Here is a 19,509-nt window from a genome sequence, read left to right as displayed (position 1 = left end):
GCTCGGCTCGGCTCAGCCAGGCCCGGCCCGGCCCGGCTCGGCTCGGCTCGGCTCAGTTCAGCCCGGCCCGGCCCGGCTCGGCTCGGCTCGGCTCGGCTCGGCTCGGCTCGGCTCAGCCAGGCCCGGCCCGGCCCGGCTCGGCTCGGCTCGGCCCGGCTCAGCCCAGCTCAACCCGGCCCAGCTCAGACCGCCCCAGCCCAGTCCGGCCGCCCGCCATGCCGCGGTACTGCGCCGCCACCCGCTGTAAGAACCGCGGCGGCCAGAGCGCCAAGGACCAGCGCAAGCTCAGCTTCTACCCGTGAGTGGCCGCGGAGCGGGGCAGGGTGTGGGTGAGCGCTGCCCCGGGGGTGGCAGTGAGCCCCGCCGCGGAACTAAACGGCCGAAAGGCTCAGCGCTGCGGGTCGAGCACGGTGGTGCTCGCCTTGGAACCCCGTCTGGTCCCGGGAGGCTGGAGGGAAACAGCGCTGACCCCCCGAGGGAAAGGAGGGTGTAGGGAATAAAGAGTGGACATAATCACACACACCAACCCGCGCACAAGGCGGCGGGACCTGGGAGAGGGGCCGGGATCGGCAGCGTCCGGGGGCTCCGGAATTGGTGTCTCCGGACACCTGCGGGGGGGTCCGCGAAGTAAAGGGCAAGCAAATTGGACTAAAATATACAATTTGCACTTCTGGCTCTGTTTCGCTCTGCCTGTATGGAAGCGATGTTCCAGCGGGACAAGCAGTAGTGGAGACACTGGCTTAGTGGTGAAGTGCCTTGTGTATGAAGGTTTACATGCCAGGACAAGGGCCCGGACGAGTAAGCAAGTAAACATAAAATGATTTCTTATAGTGAAATTTTCCCACTAGAATTATTACTTTACCCGCGCTGTGGACAGAGGCATTGCTGGTTGTTTGGGGGCAGCTGGGCTGGCTGGGGCCGGCTCTTGGGCTGGCAAAGAGCAGTTTGTGATGCTGCACGGCACTGGCTGCAGGGGCAGGCCCGCCCCGGGCCTGCGGGAACTCTGCCCTGCTGTGGTTACGTGGCTGTCGCTTCCCAGGGTGGGGAGTTGTAAACAGTATTTCACAATCCTGAGAGAAGCACAGTGCAGGTAACTGAATATTAATGTGTTTATATAGAATAAAAGTATGGAACTGTTTGTCAACAAAAGCAACTTAAGAAAGATTTGGAAGATAAATTTCACAATTAGCCTCAACATCTATTTTGGTAAAATTTATACCTCAAACTAAGTCTTCTTTCCTTTTCTGATTAGTCATAGTCATTCCAAGATCAAGAAGGCTGTGTAGGAAGACCTACAGGAAGACTGCTTTGAAAGAAATTTTATTTTAGATTGAAGGAAAGCTTATTTTCCTGGCACATTTCTAATATGGAATGCATCATTAAACAATCATGAAAACAATTTCTTTTTTCTTATGCTTTAGAGAGTGTGAGTGTCACATGGATAATCAAATCAAGACATGTTTATATTCAAATGTGTGGCATCGGTAGGGAGATGATTGCCAAAACTTAGCTGTAGTTGAGCTGCATTCTGAGTTTCATGCTCCTATAGAAGGGGTGCTGAGATTTGATTTATAGGTTTCTCTTGCCTTATATTAGTGACTACTACAGACATGAATTGCAAGTTTTATTCCCTTGCCTCTTACCACCACTGAAGAAGTCTTCTGCTGCTCTGTGGTTGGGGTCTGAGCCCCTTCCAAACTTTTTGTTGCCTAATATCAACTGGCCTTACTGCCTTTCTTTGTTTTATTTCTTGACTTCTCTGACTTGTGTAGTGATGGAAGCTGCTAAATAAATTCTGTCCACTTCCTCTTTCAATTCCCCCCCCCTTTTTTTTTTTTTTTTTGTTTTTTTGTTTTTTTGTGTCTTGTTTACACCAGAGAACATTCTGTTTATAAGTGAGGGAGTGTTGAAGCCTGAGCAGGTTTTAGCAATGCTGCCTTTAGGCTAAAGTAATAACTTTCACTGTCAGACCCTTCCCTTGCTACAGATTATTTTGTTTTCCATCTGAAGCAGTCTGGGTGGAGCAGTGGGTCCTGTGTTGTGAGGGAGCTGCAATGGGAGCAGGTGTTCTCCTCTAGGAGACATAACCTTCAATGAAAGGAAGCCACTGTCTTCCTGAGAGACTTTTTTGGACCTCTGTGATAACACCCAGCCTAAGCTGTGTTACAGGGGAGCGTGCTCTGTCATACATGCAGTGCTGCCACTGGGTGTACATGATCTGAGCAGACAGGATTTGAAGGGCCTGAACCTCTAACTTGTCCTTCAGAGGTTATTGTGTTCTTATTATTGTGTTCTTACTCCTTGCATTCCTGAAGATACACAGAACTGGATGCATCAAAAGCTTGCTCTGTTTCCTTGGTAATTTGAGGACTTACATGGCAACAAATCCAAAAAATTGGGGAAGGAGTAAAGACATGCACCTTTATAGTGTAAATTTCAACCCTCTTTCTCTCAAAATCACCTGAGTTTGCAGGTTTAGAACACAGTACCTGCATAAGAGTCATTGCTATGTGTTGGAGGAAACCTGCAGCTTCAGGGATTTGAGGGTGGGATTGCAAAAGCGGAGATTTTTCCTTTGTAATTATTACTTCTCATGATTCTCAGGAATATTGTTTTCTGAACAGTAGTCACTTAACAGTGCTCAGAATTCAACTTACGGTTTATGTATCATATGTAGTTATATGCTGGAGTTAAAATAAAACCAGTATGCACCAGAGAAATATAGAAGCACATTTCAAATACCTTGATACATGTCTGAGAAGAGGTGAGAGACAAGAGTGGTCTGAATGTTCATGTTCCCGTTGCCATCACTTCTGGACTGTACTTGCATCATAATAAGCCTTTAATTTCCCTTTAATTTGTGTATTGCAATTCATTAAGTAAATTACATATCTTCACACACTTTCCTTTTAATTTGTTTCTCTTTCTGATGTAATTTGTCTGACCATTTGCAAGTATTTTTTAAGTCAGGGTTTTTTTTAGGAAGGTGTATACTCATCATTTTCCTTTTCAGGTAGGTTAGATGATTGAAAAGTTAATTCTAAATTATAAAATATGACGTAGGCTCCTAACCCTGTGAGAAAGTCTAATTGCTGAAACACAAAATGTAGAAATGCTTTGCATTTCCATGCATTTACTTTTTGAACAAAATTTAAGTCCTGTATTGGAAATATTCAGCTTGCCAAATTTATCTGATAAACGAAGATGTGCATGTATTAGGAGGTATTCTGTTAAACAGAAAATACTAGTTGTGTCTAGAAAGACAAATAAGCCCTAGAAATACTATTAATAAAATGAGGACTAGTCTTAACTTTCTTTAAATTATGTCTCAGTGTTTCATCTCCCTTCAGCAGAACTGCTTTTTGAGCAAGTTGTAGGATCAAACTTTCAAAACATCTTGGATTCTGAAACCCTCAGCTAACAGAAATCAGAAATTCTGCTTCTGAATTCCAGAGCAAATAGGCAACTAGAAATAATTTAGATAACGATTGGATTAACATGTACATGACATCCAGATTAGCATTTAATACCTAAAATTTTTGAAAAAAAGATTATTTTAATCTTTCTAAAGGAAAGCTACCTTCTAGGCGACAATGAGATATTCTTATTTAAGACAAAGAAAGACAATAATAACGGGGATTTTTGTATATTTTCTTATTTGTCTTTTCAACTGCTTTGAAAAGATTCCCACTTCATGATAAAGAGAGACTTGAGAAATGGTTGCGGAACATGAAGCGCGATTCCTGGACTCCGAGTAAGCACCAGCTCCTCTGCAGTGACCATTTCACCCCCGACTCCCTGGACGTGCGATGGGGGATACGGTACCTGAAAAATACTGCTGTGCCAACTATTTTCTCTTCCTCGGATGATGAGGTAATCTATTTCTATCTTTGTTTTGTTTTGTAGTACAAAGCTAACCAACTATTGATGTAATACAGATTTTTCTAATCTGTTAGGTAATTATTTTTTATTTTAAAAATAGAATTCCTGTCCATCAAAACAGTTTGTCAGCAGGACTGACACAAAACAGGTGTGTGATTCCATAATGTAAAGGAAGAACGCTTCCTCTAGTTTGAGTGGAGGTTCAATATCTTTTTTAACTGGAAATTACAGAAGGATTTACTGTAGAAAATGTTAAATTTCTTATGAGAATATTATGATTCTAAGCTTTTTCTTATGCAATTACTCTTAATATTTTAATGCTCTTTTAAAGTCTTTTATTAACTGTACAGAAACACCGGCTTTGTAATGTATTAGTTTCAAACTCCATATTTCTCTTTCCTGTCCCTAACCTTTAACCTAAGAGCTCAGGACTGTAGGCTGCCAAAGACAACCTACAAGACTAGTCCATCTTGTCTTTCACAGACTTAAGCTATTGGTTATGAAAATACTGTGCTACACAGGCACCTAATCTTTACATTTACCTAATGTATTTTGTAAGAGATTTGTCTAGGTAAACTGCATAGTCTGAGAAGGTGTTTTTCAGCTGCAGGCAGAACAAAGAAAGGGAAGTGCTTCATTTTCACAAAATCAAAAAATTGACATGATACTAAGTATTGTCTTTGAAAAAGTGAAGGTAACCAAATAAATGCTATTTATGTATAAATTTTCCAGTCCTTTTGAGACTGAAATTTCATATAAAATTGAATCACAAAGTTTAATGTACTTAGAATTCTTCAAACTACATACATACTTTCAGGAACATACACTTTGAAATTATCTTATTCATTGTAATACATTTTTTCAGCCTGGCCTCTTCTTCTGTTTTTTTCTCTGTCTTTTTCCCCTTTTCCTGTTTTTCTGTTGGTTTGGGATTTTGAGTTTTTTTGTTGGTTGAGGTTTTTGCCTGGCCTGTATTTAATTAGCAAAGTTAAAATTGCTTATTTTTCTGTTTCTTTGTTCTTTGCGGTTTTTTGTCTTTCTGTTCCCAGTGTGAACATGTATACAGTTTTACATGAGTACACATTCTTCAGATTGGTCTTTTCATAATCAGATCTACTAGAAAAAAAATTAAACATGCACTATTTTTGTATTTTTGTTTCACTGACTGACATACCTAAAAGCTTATTTGTATATTAATCTTAAATGTAATCATGTGATGTAGTTTATGTGAAGGAAGGGAAAAAAAGTGGCTAAAAAAGGATAAGCTTTATATTGTCTCTCTTTCAGTATCAACTTCTGTTTAAAGTCCTGTTAACATTGTATTTTTCTGCTAAGATTATTATCTATCAAAAAAACCCCTTCATTTTCATAAACTGTGACGTTTAGTTGGCAAAATGGAATTGCTGGTTTATAATCAGCTTTAATGCAAGAACATTGTACTGTGTACATTTAATATATTTAATACAGTGTTTCAGATGGTAATAGAAGGTGCTAGCTAGTCTTCTTTTCAAGTGCATTTAAAATTACTGTATCTTGTGTAAAACAGTTCAAATTCCCTAGAGTTTGAAAAAACCTCAGAATAAAACAAATAAAAAAATCCCAAACCACAATAAGGAAAAAAAACCCAAAACTAAAAAGCCAAACACTATTATTGCTTTTAGAGCTTTAAAATATTATTCTAACACTTAGGACCTGAAGCAAAGTTGTGGAAGATGCTTACATGAATTCTTGGGCCTCTGATGTAATTTTTAAACAGTGCTCATCTAAATTAGTCCTTTTGCAGTACCGTGCTGTGAAATGAGACTTGCCTAATTTCTTTATGCTCAATGATTTTCTTGTTACAAGGTGTTGATTTTCTTTTCTTATTATTTTTTCTCCTCCAGGAAAAAAATTCTTCTCAGAACAGTCCACAACAGGTACAGAAAGAAGACCAGGAAGAAACAACTGTTGTGTCAGAGAAAGTATCTGTACCACTTGAACCTTGTACACCAGAGAAAAATCCTGTAATTGCACAAAATGTAGAGGAAGAAGCAGAAGTAGTTTGCCCAGCTGTATGGAGAAAACCTTTACAAATTCAAAACCTGCAGCTTCCAGATGAAGGTGGCTTTCAGGTACCTTCATCTGTCATTCTTGATAGTTCATGTAAGTATGTACATCAGCCTAATCCTGTTTTAATGGCAGCAGCAGTCCAGAGCGTGGAAGCTGCCAGTGTTCATTCTTCCATAGAGGATTCAGGAGGTTGTACAGCTACAGTCTTGCAATTTACAGACCCTAACTACTCGAATTCATCTCTGAAACTGAACAATGCTTTAGGGTCTGTTACTGACTATGCAGTTGAAAGTTCTGTCCCTCAAGTGGTCTGTTCTGGTGAAGTGCAGACAAATGAAGATGCAGTTTTACTGAGTACAGTCACACAAACCATTGAACAGTTCAGTGGAAGTGAAGAGTCTGTCATTGCTATTATTATGCCAGCTGAGAATCCAGAAGAGCCTGAAAGAGTAAATAGTTCTTTCCTGCCTGTTAAGGAAGAGTTTCTTGACATAGAGGAGACAGAAGTGACTGAATATGACAGAAATGAAATACTGCAGACTGAGCATTCGTACTGCAGACAAGACACAGACAGAGATCACCTTTGGGAAAAAATTTCAAAACTCCACTCTAAGATAACTTTACTTGAAATGCAGGAGGTAAAAACTTTGGGGAGGCTCAGGTCCTTGGAAACTCTTATTAGACAGTTGAAGCAAGAAAACGTGCTTTCTGAAGAAAAGCTGAAGATGGTAGAAAATTACTTTACAACACTTGAAGTGACTATGATACAGTAAAGGCTTTCAACTGATGGTTCTAAAACATCTTTTTAGCCTCTTTGGACAAATTAACTCTTTTCCCAGTTGTGTTTTAAATATCTAAAGCAAATCACGTGAATAGCAAATATTATTTAAAATGTTACATCAGCCAAAGCTAAGTGGTAGAATGTTTTCTGTAAAACATACTGGCAAGTAAGATTAAAAAAAATGAATTGGGCAAAGGTTTTTAAGTGTGTGAATTGAGTCAATAAAAGATAATTTAACCTTTTCTCAGCTGCAGGCTTCTCTGAAACATGCAATGCCTGTATTTGAGACAGCAGTAAAATGGACAAAATAAGTATATAGGATGAAAAACTATGTATGTATATATTTGCATTGTCCAGTGAGGCCAAAATTGCTCTTTAGTTTTCTGTTTATCTAACATTTGTTCTGATAGTTTTTGTACACTTTGATCTTATTAAAATTGTTTCTGCATAAAAGGCATTTTCTTTCATTCGTTTCTAGAAACAAAAATTCTCATGAGAATATTGTTCCAGTGGACAGGCCCATCTCATTCTTAATATGTTTTTGTTACGATTCAGCTCAAGTGGAAAGCAATCTTAATCACAGATGTTTTTGCTAGTTCAGAAAAGGGAAAGCTCTAGTGAGACTTGTCTGCATTGATTCTCTTACAGCCTACAACTGGGTAATGCATATATACCTTAATAATACCTTAATAAATGCATAGGTTATCACTATAGTAGACAGATACTATCATTCATATTGAAGAAAATTAATTTGCTTAAATATTTTCTGCTTGTTCTGTCAGTGTGTCACTCCTTTGGATCTAGTTTGCTGTGTGCTCTAGTACAGTGAAAAAGTCCTAGATCATTTGGTCCGTGACTAGACATCGTAGCTGTGCTAGGTGATCCTTGTTACACCCATTCCAGCTGAACTCTTCTAATATATTATAGTCTACAAACATTAGATTCCTTGAGGATGTGTTTTTCTTTATTCAAAATGGTGTCATCCCCACAGTTCAGTCTAGGACTGGAGGAAATGGATTCCTTTTCAGTGTTATTTGTATTCTCTTTTACGCACTTTCTAAACTGTTCTGGTAATCTTTTCATGAGGAATTGAGAATCAGTTCACACTAGCTACAAAGCTGGCTTCCAACTACGTAGTAAGTTACAAATTTCAAAATTTTTGAGACTTGGAACATCTTGAAGTGCAGAAGTTGGGCTGCTAAAGCACAGTTCCGTAGAAGGTAGTCTGCATTATTAACCACTGGATTAGGCTTGCTTTTTCCTTCAACTCGTTAACTTCTTTCAGACTTTAAGCACAAGCTATGCTTGATAAAATTGCTAAAGGACATAAAGGTCACTTATCATATGGTGAGTTGTTTACCATGTCTCTGACCTGCTCATTTTGTTCTCCCTGGAACAAGAGAACATTCCTGTTGGGCCTTGTGTGCTATGAAATCACAAGGGGTGTCTGTGTACTGTAGAAACACTGCTGCCATATCTAATCCCATCTTGGGAACATTGTCCAGGTGGCCTCTCTGAACTGCACATTTTGTAATGTTTTACAAAGTAAGAGATCTTTTAAAGTGATTTACAAAATGCTGTATGAAATTGCTAAATGATTTGGCAATTTTAGAAGTTTCATGACTGTACTACAAATCCTCTGCTAGTGCATGTTTTAAGACTAACAACCTATTTCAAAATTTCACTGTAGTCCTTGAATGGCAGTGAGAGCTCAGACATGGCAAAAGAGTTGCAACAATATAAGCTGTTGTCTGAGGAAAGCTCTATTCCCCCCAAAAAATTGTGGGGTTTAACCCAGGGTTTGCATAGCTGATACATTTTTGCTTTTACTGAGAGCTTACTGTATTAAAATTGAGAATATTGTTCGCAGCATAGACATCTTTAAATGTGGGGGAAAACCCAAAATGCTCAATTTTCCTTTCTGTTATAGGGTTTCTTGGGACTTACATGGGTTGACTTTGGCTGGATGCCAGGTGCCCACCAAGCTGTTCTATCTCTCCCCTGCCAGCTGGACAGGGGAGAGAAAACAAGATAGAAAACAGCTCACAGGTTGAGATAAGGCAGTTTACTAAAGCAAAAGCAAAAGTTCTCACGCACAAGCAAAGAGAAAGAAAAAGAATGGTTGACTTTCAGCTTCACATTGGCAATGATATTCAGTCATTTCCCAGGAAGCAGTGCTTCAGCACACATAGTGGTCACTCCAAAAGGTAAATATTGTAAATAACCAATTTTCTCCACCCCATGTTTCTCTTCCTTCCCTTGGCTTTTATATGTGAGCTGACACCATATGGTATGGAATATCCCTTTGGACAACTACTAGTTGTCCTGGTTGTGTCCACTCCTGGGTTCTTGCTCACCACTGGCCGGGAAGTTGGGGGGACTGTGCAGATACTGTGCCAGCTCTGCTCAGCTGCAGCCAAAACACTGGTGTGACATCAGCACCTTTCCAGCTACCAGTGCACAGCACAACACTGTGAGGGCTGCTTGGAGAAATGAACTTCATCTCAGATTATAGCAGAAAAACTTAGTAACTTTACAAGCCTCTCTCCAGGTTTAAAAATTTCCTCATGTTTTGGACCAATGGGCCCAGGGTCAATGTATTAATTTAAAAATATTTAGCATTGTAGTTGGCTTGTTGCTGCTGACAGGAAGATATGTGTGGGTCCTTTGCTTCAGTTATACACTAACCCTGAATTACGTGGGCTAATTATTACAGGTAAGGAGAAATAGCATGTTGAGAATCAAACCCCTCTGAATTAGATCCTACATGTGCAGTGCAATTTCAGTGTTTCCTAATCATAAAGTGCAGCCCTGCACACACACAATTATATTTCACTGAGCTTTATGGGTACTTGTGCTATATATTACTCCCTAAGATCCAGTGGAAACTGCTTTTGTACAGTTGCAGCCCTGCATCTGAGAAGCACACTGAATCATCATCGTTCCTTTTGTTATTTATTAGGCTTGTCTTGTTCCAACTCAAATGTGTGTATTTATCTTTTCAATAACTTCTGATTTGCATCAAGATTTTTTTTTAGTTTTTTGACTTTCCACTTCCATTGATCTAACTAATTACTTCATACATATTTAACAGATATCCTCTGGTTTTTTAAGTCACCTCTTGAATTGTTCAGCCCTATTTCTTTTCCACTGGTTACTGTAGGAATTTGGCATTTGCTTTCTCCTGGGTCTTTATTTAAATTCCACCAGTTTTATTAAATTTACCTCCAAGCAGTGGCATTCCATCTGGAATAGACTGGTGCCCACTGCCCATGATTTTCCATCTTCTGAATTTATCACTCTAATTCTGTGAAATTTATCTCTCATTCTGAATGCAGGGACAGCTACAGGGGATTTTTTTATTCCTCTCAGACTAATAACTGTCCAGAGTTTCTCTTTCATGCTTTCTTGTATCAGTGGTGCAAATATTGACTGCACTCTTGCATTCATCACAGCCATTCCTTAGAAGTCTGCCTAGATCTCTCATTCAATGTCTTTGATCTTTTTTTCTCTCTTTTTACCACAGTGCATTTGTAATTATTCCATTTAAACCACTTGCCTGTAATTATTCCACTTAAACTCTGCCTGCCTATGAGAAGTGGTAAATGAATTCTGTTTTTTGCTTTGCTTGCATGTATAGCTTTTGCTTTCCCTTTTAAACTGTATTCATAGTCAACCCACAAATTCCCTCACTTTTACTCTTCTGATTGTTTCCCCATCCCACCAGGAAGAGTATGCAAGTGGCAGCATGAGGCTTGCTTAGTTTCTGACTGAGGTTTAACCATGACACACACTTTGTTCCTGTTTGCCTTATGCACGACTCGATGCCTCCTCTCCCTGGATAATGCCCCTGAACTGCAGGTTAGTGTCATATATGCAAATTCACGTCCTGCACTTCAGCCTGTATCCAGTGCTGCCTCAGCAAAGCACTAGGACAGCCTAGCCCAGCCTTTCCCTGTCACAAAGAGATGGTGTAACATCCAGGGACCCCATCACATCACCAGGCCAAGGCTCACACTGGCAGGGTTGTCTGCCCTCCATGGACTCCTACAGCCATAATTACTTAATTATGTCAGTGGCACTAGTAAGAGGCTGCTTGGCAGAATGTGTTATTTCTAAACCCACTGAAAAAGTGCTGAAATTCCTTTGCTCTTAGACTTCTTAAATCTTTAGGGCTTTAAAGTCGTAATCATAATGATGGAAGGGCAATGAGATCCAGAGCCTGCTTTTGTGGGAGATTGCAGCTGCACAGAAATAGGCACCACAAAAGACCCATCTTCTTTCTGGGCAACCCAGGAGACACTGTGAGCAGCAGAATGAATTTTTTCACCACTCAGGTAGAACCAGACAAATTCCACATCTAACCTTGATTAAAGGCATAAGACATAGGTGAATGACTTGGTTCCTTTCCATAGATGCTATGAGAAGGAAGCCTCTTGCTGTATTGTAAGGCTGGAGCAGAAACAGCACCTGCACACTGGGGCCACGTGAGATGTTCAGGGAAATGGCAGGAAGGAGTGGGCTTTAGCATTGGCTAAAGTGCTGGCCAAAGTGCTTCTCTCTGGGGCATCTCTACACCAATGCAGCACCAGTTGCAGGTACTGTCCGCTTCGTTGCATTCCCAGTGCTAGGAACAACTCAAAGCTGCAGAGAAAACCAAGTAATCTATATTGCAGCAGCCCTCTTGTTAAAGGGTAGAAATGAGCCAAGACACAGATTTTTGTTCATCACAACATGAAAAGGGTCCTGGTTTATTCCTCTTTATAGCTCAGCCATCCTGACTCCAACTATTCACTGACTCTGGCTGGAGCAAGCTCCTACTGTAGGTTTCCCTTGCAGCCTCTGACTGCTGGTTATTTCCTGCTAAACCATGACTGTATGTATTAGTTTGCAGACTCTGAATGCAGGCTTTTATCCAGCTAGACTGTGACTGCAGGTTCTAACAACAGGCTCTGGCTGCAGATCCAGACTCACCTCACAGCAAGGATCCTCTCCTTCATGACACTAAAAGTTCCCACCTCCACGATGGTGGCCCCAGTCCCCCTCACCAGCCAACCCACTCCATTCTATCGCACTTATCTTTATTGGATAGAGCTGTGACTCAGTAAGGGGCGAGGTTGTATTGAGTAATTAACACAGCTGTTACTTATCAGGGGCAAGGTCACCATTCCCTTCTCCTACAATGCACTGGAAGTCATGAATTGCCAGCACCAAGGCAAGAGGAGAAAGAAACAGAGAAAGGGAAAATTATGTGCTCATTACTTAAAAATGAGCTTAGATTTGGACAAAAAAAATATTATTCTTTGTTCATTTATGAGACAAATATTTAACTTACTAACATGAGCTGATTTAAATTTCTGCAACCTCAAGTGGATCTCTGTAAATGCTTTAGAATTTTATTCCCACTTACCAAAAAATCACTGTTCTATTGTCTCCTTTACTGGAACCAGTGTGATGGATTTCTAATTTACCAGACCATTTACTGCTGCCAAGATATGAGTTTCAGCCAAAATATTTTCCACAAAGAAAACAGTAAGAGTAAAGCATCTAAACAGATGCTTTCCAGTAAACATATCTCTCGGCATTGATAAATATTATGGGGTACATTGCAAGAAGTGTATCACTGTTTAAATACCTGCCTTTCCTGTAAAGGACTGACATTTTTGAGAGCACAAAATCAGTCTAGAAGACTTTTTCATAGCCATTCAAAAAGGTTAAACCGTAGAGATTCTTACGGAAGGTATGGGCATCTCTATATAGAAATAGTATATATTGCATATAACTAAAGCAGCAGTGCTCCCTTTAAACAGCAGGTGGTGCTACCGTATCACGCGGTAGAAGCGAAACTGAACACGCATTTTATTTTTATTCTGCTGTTGATTAAACATGCAAAAGATTAACTATGGGGGTTTGTGGTTTTCCCCCCTCTTATTTCAGATGTATCTTTAAATTTCAAACGTATCTTTAATAGAGAAGGGCAGTGTATGAACAAAACAGTGTGACATTCTCTTCAATCTTAGATAAATAAAGCTTCAGACAAGATGAAACTCATTTATATTCTGAACATAAAACATTAAATTCAAGAGCCTTCTGCTCAGATGAATGGTGAAAAGAAATGTATTCACTGTCCTTACGTGGAGCATGACTGCATTCCTCATTTGTTGAAGTGGGTCAGTGATTACTGTTTGAATCCCGTAAACAGTTTAGCATTGCTTATTTGCATATTAATCAGGATAATAGTGTGAGTGTTTAATCACACCCTCCATCAGGGGTGTCTGGTTTGCTGCTCAAGTACTGCAGTCATGCTTCTGAGACTGGGAAGATACGTGCACAACAGCTTATGTGTGGCATAATACCCTCTCAATTTTGCTGAGAATATACAATTTGAGATGATCATAATAGGGGAGTGTTGGTTGTACACATTCAAGCAAGTTTCTTCTTCCTTTTTTCAGTGTTACTTTCAAAATGTTAACAGATATTTGGGCATTGTAGTATTTGGCATATAGAAGAACACGGGATTTTCTGAATTAAAGGAATGGGGCAGCAGCAGTGGCACTGCAAAACCAGAGAGTAAAGGGATATGTATCAAGGCAACCTCTGGCTTCAGAGGTGTAAATGATCTTTAAGGCTGGTGGTGCCACGAGTTGCAATTTCTCTGAGTCCTCAGCAAGTGGTGGTCAGCCCCTGCACCACAGCCTCCTGAAAGAAATCATCTCACCTGGCTCTCTTTGTACCCACCATGAAGTGCACCACAATTAAATTATATTTGATATGAAGAAGAAATTAACTAAGTTAATGTCTGTTCATCTCCTGAATATAGCCAGGGGATGATCTAGACAGATATTTCAGATTTATATAATGTATATATATTATAAATACCTAATATATTATAAATACCTATGTTCCCTAATACAGATCTCAGCTGTTTCCAAATGTAAATCACTTTTAGTTCTCAGACAGGGACTGGTTAGAACGACTGAAGTCTAACATGAAGGAGTTGGGCACAACAAACCTCCAAAACTGTGCCTCCAGTTTCCTGTAAAGCCAGTGACAAGATGAAGATCTTTGAAAATTCTAGAAGGGATTTTGCTCAGATATTTCATTTGTATAGATACAATGTTGGGTTTTTTTGTTTTGTTTTGTTTGGGTTTTTTTTTTTTTTGCCTTAAGATTTTGAAAGACACCTATATCTCTGTAAGAAATTTGTAGGAAAGTAGGAAAATTCAGTCACTAGGTGCCTGCCTTAGTCCAAGTACATCAAAGGCAGAAGTCTTGGTGCTGCAAAACATACTCACAACGTGCACATCAGCTGTAAGAGCTGTGTGCTCCTCCATGAATAGTACAAACTGGTTGCAGTCAGACACGTTTGACCTCTGACAGCCCCTCAGGCCTGAAAACAAATTTGTTGCTGCTATAGCTCCTCTCTGGAGTGGCAGCAAACACCACGAGATGTTTTCAGCCATGTCTGCTTGGGTAAGCACATTATAGATCACAAATACCAGGAGTCTGACCTTCATTCCAAGTCAGCAGATGATGAAGCCATGAGGCTTTAGGAGCTCACAATGACAAGAATAGCTACTGATTTGAGATAATAAAGACATGAGAGGGATAGTTTCACAGCAAGCAAAATATATAAAGCCCTTTAGATCCTATACTTAGCAGCAGCTGTTATTAATCTTACATCAAATTTCTTTATTCAATGTTTTATGTGGTGAGAAATCCTGTACCATGTAAAGCTGGCTCTAGCTGGAAGGTAGTTACAGAGTGTCTTTTTTTTTTTTTTTTTTTTTTTTTTTAGCTGGACTAGAGTTAATTTTCCTCTCAATAGCTGCTATAGTGCTGTGGGTTTTTGGATTCATTATGAGAATAATGTTGAAAACTCAGTGATGTTTTAATTGTTGTGAAGCAGTGCTTACCCCGAGTCAAGGAGTTTCCGGGTTCCCATGCTCTGCCGGGGGAAACTGCACAAGAAGCTGGGAGGGGGCATGGCTGGGGCAGCTGGCCCAAACTGGGCAAAGGGATATGCCACACCACAGAGCATCATGTCCAGTTTATAAACTGGGGGAAGCTGTCCCAGAGCTGCAGATCAGTGCTCAGTGATGGGCTGGGCATCAGTCAGTGAGTGCTGATCAGTTGGATTGCACATCACTTGCTTTTCCAGGGGTTTATTTCTGTCTCTGGGTTTTTTTAATGTCCATTTTTAATACAATTAGTATTAATTTTACATTATATTTTATTTCAAATATTAAACTGTTCTTATCTCAACCCACAGGTTTTACCCTTTCTTTTTTCCCAGTTATCTCTCCCATCCTGCAGGGAGCTGAGGGAGTGAGTGAGCAGCTTCATGGTACATAGCTGCTGGCTGGGGTTAAGCCATAGCATGGAGTGACAGCCCCATATTGCCTCAGTGCCCACTGACAGACTATGAATATTCTCACAGCGCTGAATTAACCTCCCCAGGGCTGCCTCCAGCAGACTGACAGGCTGTTTGAAGGAAATGGTGGATGTTCTGCTGCCGCCAGATAAGGTTGAGTACAACAGTAGACTCTCTTTTCAAGCCAGAGCCCCAACCAACATCTGTAGAAAGGCATCCACACCTCACTAGCAGAGCTGCAGCCCCCCTCTGAGGTTCAGTTATATGTGTAGTCCCTTAAGAAGTGGGGGGACTCTCTTCCAACAAGCTCAACTTCCTACCTGGTACAGAAGCACTCCGTTTTCCCACTGTGAGGAAAGCAGATATTCAAGGTTTGGCTGGCTCAGAGGACATCTGCTTTGACTGAATCACAGCTCAGACCTCCAACAGGGACTTTACAAAGAAGCAAAACCTGGGATGATGCTGGCTTACATCCTTTTATTTCCTCCCCCTTACTGTAGTGAAAGAGGAACCAATAATCTGAGACTCTGAGACTTACTGGGGTAGTAAATCTTGCAAGGAAAAAGAAATACAGATAAGGAACACAAAACTACGTTTCATTTATGAACATTAATTAGAAGCAATAAAAAATCCCAATTAGATTTTTACTTAAAAATATATTAGACACTGACACTTATCCAAGACTTGCTACAGAAACATGAGCTCAGCTACACTTTCATTTGAGATTACTAATTCCACAGCTTTTAAACAAATAAATCACCATGATGGTGTCACAGTCGTAAATCCAAATGAAATTGTATTTTACATCTTTCACATTAAAACCATAAATTTGCTTCTTCAAATATCCATTTTGTGAGATTTCAATAAATTTTATTCTGTATTTAACATCTGAAATGAATTTATAGCTTTATCAATGGAGTTTGGTGTATACTGAAGAATTGCAGACATTATTTGTTTACCTTTTCTTTGTTTTGTTCATTTTTTACACTGGTCTCATTTCAGGACTTTAAGAACACAACATCCTATTTCAAAATCCCTCATCAGGCTGCCAGGAGCCTGCTGCTTCTAACAGGCATTGCTTACAGCCTGCATCTCTTTGTCTGACCACAAGCTCACATGTTAAATTTCTGGGGTGTAGATATGCCCATGGCTTATTGCACTGAAATCCTCAGCTTCCTTTTACAGCACCCTGGCTGGTAAGGTCAATTATCTCCCACCAGCTAACGTAATTATGTTAGATGTTGCCTTTTCAATGAGTAGGATAGTTTTTTAACCTACTTTATTCAAAATTAACTCTCCATTATGTCTCAAAGGATTTTGTTTATAATAATCTGTCACTGTGGGGGTCTGCAGCTCTAGCTCCCTCATTGTTGATAGCAGATAGTATGTGGAAATGGAAGAAAAAAGGCAAAGAATACAATACTAAAACACAGCTATGGATCTTTTCCAACTTTTGATCTGTTTCTTTGATAAATACAGATTTTTAAAATTTGCCATCAACTGCTGCATATAATAGTGGAAATCATTGATTTAATCCCCAGCATAAGAGACATAAAAGATGGAAAGCTTTTGGGAGTCACTGTGATAACTACCTGTTCTAAACACCTGCAGGTTTTTTAAATTTTGTACTTACCACAGGGAAAAATAATCTGACAGTTAAGGAAATATTGTAAGTTTCTTAAATGATGTTTTAGCTAGAAATGAAAGTCTTGCTTTGGGTTTTAAATAAATATGCTTAAGAACAATTAAAAGCATGAGCTTTTAATATAAGTTTAATTGGAGGTGAAGTGAAGCTGTGAGTGTCATGCATTGATATGAACACAATGCTGAAGTGATGGTAACTGATACGGAGGCAGATCACTTATACTCTATCATACACATGTACACCTCAAAAACTCTCAAGATACTGTGCTTGCTTTAAAAATCAAAAATGTATTTTAATAATGTTGCCAAAACAAGTCCCAGACACACTATAATTTTCTCCCTCTAAGCATGAAAACCAACACATTCTTGGTTCTCAACATGTATTGTAAAAATGCATTTTAGTGTTTATACAACAAGTTTTTAACAATAGAACATGAAGCAGTAATGAAATGCTATACGACAGAATAATATGTCCTGCTTTTTCATTCAGGACATTCTCTAAAACTGCAGTATTTGACATCAGTATTTTACATTTGACAGGATCAATAACCTTCTGGGAAATAGCCTTTAGTGCTTTCTAATGAGCAAATTGATGCATTTTGAAACAGAAACAAGCTATCATCCTGAAAAGCTGTAACTGGCAATGAACAATTTTGACTGAATACTGACACCTGCACAACAGCCATGATTCTTCAGTTCTCCAGAGAAAATAGAGAAGCAAATAACGTTTCAGAGTTGCAGGGACATTAAAAGCATTAAGTCACTATTCATTTTGATTTTCTTCCCAAAAGGTTTATGATTTTCAAGGGATATGAGTAAAGCCATAAACAAAAGTAGAGTCATGAATTTTAAAAATTTAAATCAAGCTTGATATTCTTTGTTCTCCACACAGACCATTTCCTGTCCTTTACAGCAGAAGTCCATTTCTGTTATGAAAGCATTTCCCTGAGCCAGGGAGGCAGCCCTGTGTTAGATCCCACAAAGTGAAGACTCACCAGAGACCTAGCCAGATGTAAGACACTCATCACTAATGCATGTCCCTCTAACATGTTCTTTATAAAAAACAAAGATTACAAATTTCCACTGCAATTTCCCCAGCCCCCTTTCTTGGGGCAAGATGTAGGTAATTCCAAACATAGAGCTTTTCATATTGCTGCACTTTCCTCAAGTATTTATATTCCTTAAGAAGAAGCTAAAGACTAAAGGCTGCATTTTAAAGGTATGTAGGTGTTATACACAGGCTGCCTTTACAAATCATGCCACTAATCTTTTTTATTCTCTGCAGATCCAAGATGCTTGGCCAGAGAAAGGAAGTGGTGTGCCAAGGCTGACTGTGTGCCAATGGCCTGGAGCCACAACAGCCACCCCAGGCACACCTCTTCCTCACAACCACCCCTCAAAGGGACAGCAGCAGCTGCTAAGAGGAGGTGACAGAATATATACAGTCTCAGGTCTGGGAAGATGCTACAAATGCGAAAAGAGAGAACTGATTCCTTTGTCACCTGACATGGTGTAATAACAAAGCACTCAAGCAGTATACTCATGAAATGTATGCAGACCTGAAACAACAAAAGAACTGGTGTCAACACACTCAATGCTTCCTCTGAGAAATGCTACTCCTCCTTCTCCTCCAAATATATCAGAGCCTAAACAAAATGAAATCCACAGTGAAGTCAGGATGCCCCAGAGCTGCCTCTCAGCCAGCTGTGATCCCTTCTTGTTGCAAAGGGCTTTGCAACAAGGGAGTGACCCCAATGAAGGATAAATATTTGCCCTCTGTCAAGTCTAGTGTCACATCTGATGTTGAAAAAAAGTCACTGTACGGTATCTCTCAAAGGAAGAAATGCAAACCTTCTCTTCCAGAGTGAAAACATTTGAGTCATTGGAAACATGAAACTAGTAACCTATCACAAATACCATAAGCAAAGTGCAGCTCTATAAGAAGAGGAATCCTGGCAAAGATGACCCACATGCCTTGTGCCATATGCAAGCTGCATTATTCCTTTATTGCCAACTGCTTACTTTTAGAGCAGCTTCTCCAAGTCACCCATGCAACATACCCTTGGCATTGGACTTTGTTTTTAATCAGACCTCCTAAGTGGTCAATACTGTTCTTCTAAATGTAATCATTAGTAATAAATATTCCGATTATTTAACTCCATTTATGTTTCTGTTTTAATATTTGATGAAAAGGGAAACAATGCTCTTAAAACTGATGAAAGCTTTGTAATTGAAAACATTGGTTTGAGATTTGAGCCAAAGCATAAATCTAATATGAAAAATATAAAAGAAGAGGAATGAACTCATGATCCTGAAGGGACTATGAAACATGCTATAAAAATACTTTTAAAGGGTTTGAGAGAGAGTGAGGGCCAAACTAACACAAAATGTCAAACTTTGACCCACATTCCATCTCCCACAGCCTATCACAATTATAATATGACTGCCCGCTGACTAAATTTCCATTACTACTATTATGAAGGAAATGTGGCTCAGGGGTGATGGAGCCTGCAAACACACCCAGCTCTGAACCTAATAGAAGAATGCACTAAAAAGTAAGAAAAGATGATTTCACCACCCCTATTGTATGGTCTAGAACCAGACAGGGACGTGAATGGCCTTGGGAAAGCTGAGAAAAGACTCTACATGTTCCAAGCTCTAGACCCAGTTAAGTAGCTACACACAAATTACAAAAGCACAAAATCCCAGAGATGTGGATTCTAGCAGGGCTCTGGAGGTCACTTACTGTGGTTCCGTCTCACAGCAGGCCTTCCCCTCC

At 39.7% G+C, this 19,509-nt stretch overlaps 1 protein-coding gene and 1 long non-coding RNA gene across 5 annotated transcripts; both read left to right on the top strand.

Annotated features, from left to right (window-relative positions):
- The first annotated feature begins 51 nt into the window (after positions 1-51).
- On the top strand, positions 52-7,165 carry THAP5 (THAP domain containing 5). 4 transcript variants are annotated; one of them, XM_083860572.1, is made up of 3 exons: positions 52-298; positions 3,684-3,873; positions 5,766-7,165. In XM_083860572.1, the coding sequence occupies exons 1-3, from the start codon at positions 216-218 to the stop codon at positions 6,702-6,704; spliced, it is 1,212 nt and encodes a 403-aa protein (XP_083716698.1). In that variant the 5' UTR covers positions 52-215; the 3' UTR covers positions 6,705-7,165. The 4 variants fall into 4 exon arrangements, with proteins under 4 accessions (XP_083716698.1, XP_083716701.1, XP_083716699.1 ...); XM_083860575.1 differs by lacking the exon at positions 52-298 and adding an exon at positions 366-489; XM_083860573.1 differs by lacking the exon at positions 52-298 and adding an exon at positions 606-806.
- Positions 7,166-10,459: 3,294 nt separating this feature from the next.
- LOC310908561 lies at positions 10,460-18,891 on the top strand. Its single transcript, XR_014589878.1, has 2 exons — positions 10,460-10,573; positions 18,016-18,891. It is a non-coding gene; the product is annotated as an uncharacterized lncRNA (long non-coding RNA).
- The last annotated feature ends 618 nt before the right edge of the window (positions 18,892-19,509 follow it).

The sequence above is a fragment of the Zosterops lateralis genome (assembly GCF_965231275.1).
Source record: "Zosterops lateralis genome assembly, chromosome: 4".
Classification (NCBI taxonomy): Eukaryota; Metazoa; Chordata; class Aves; order Passeriformes; family Zosteropidae; genus Zosterops; species Zosterops lateralis.
This window is presented reverse-complemented; position numbering and strand designations above follow the sequence as displayed.

What these genes read in the sequence shown, in the direction of transcription:
- THAP5 (XM_083860572.1), top strand. Translation starts at nt 216, where the DNA reads ATGCCGCGGTACTGCGCCGCCACCCGCTGTAAGAACCGCGGCGGCCAG. An exon ending in CGCAAGCTCAGCTTCTACCC is followed by an intron (nt 299 to 3,683) that starts GTGAGTGGCCGC and finishes TGCTTTGAAAAG; the next exon opens with ATTCCCACTTCATGATAAAG. An exon ending in TCTCTTCCTCGGATGATGAG is followed by an intron (nt 3,874 to 5,765) that starts GTAATCTATTTC and finishes TTTCTCCTCCAG; the next exon opens with GAAAAAAATTCTTCTCAGAA.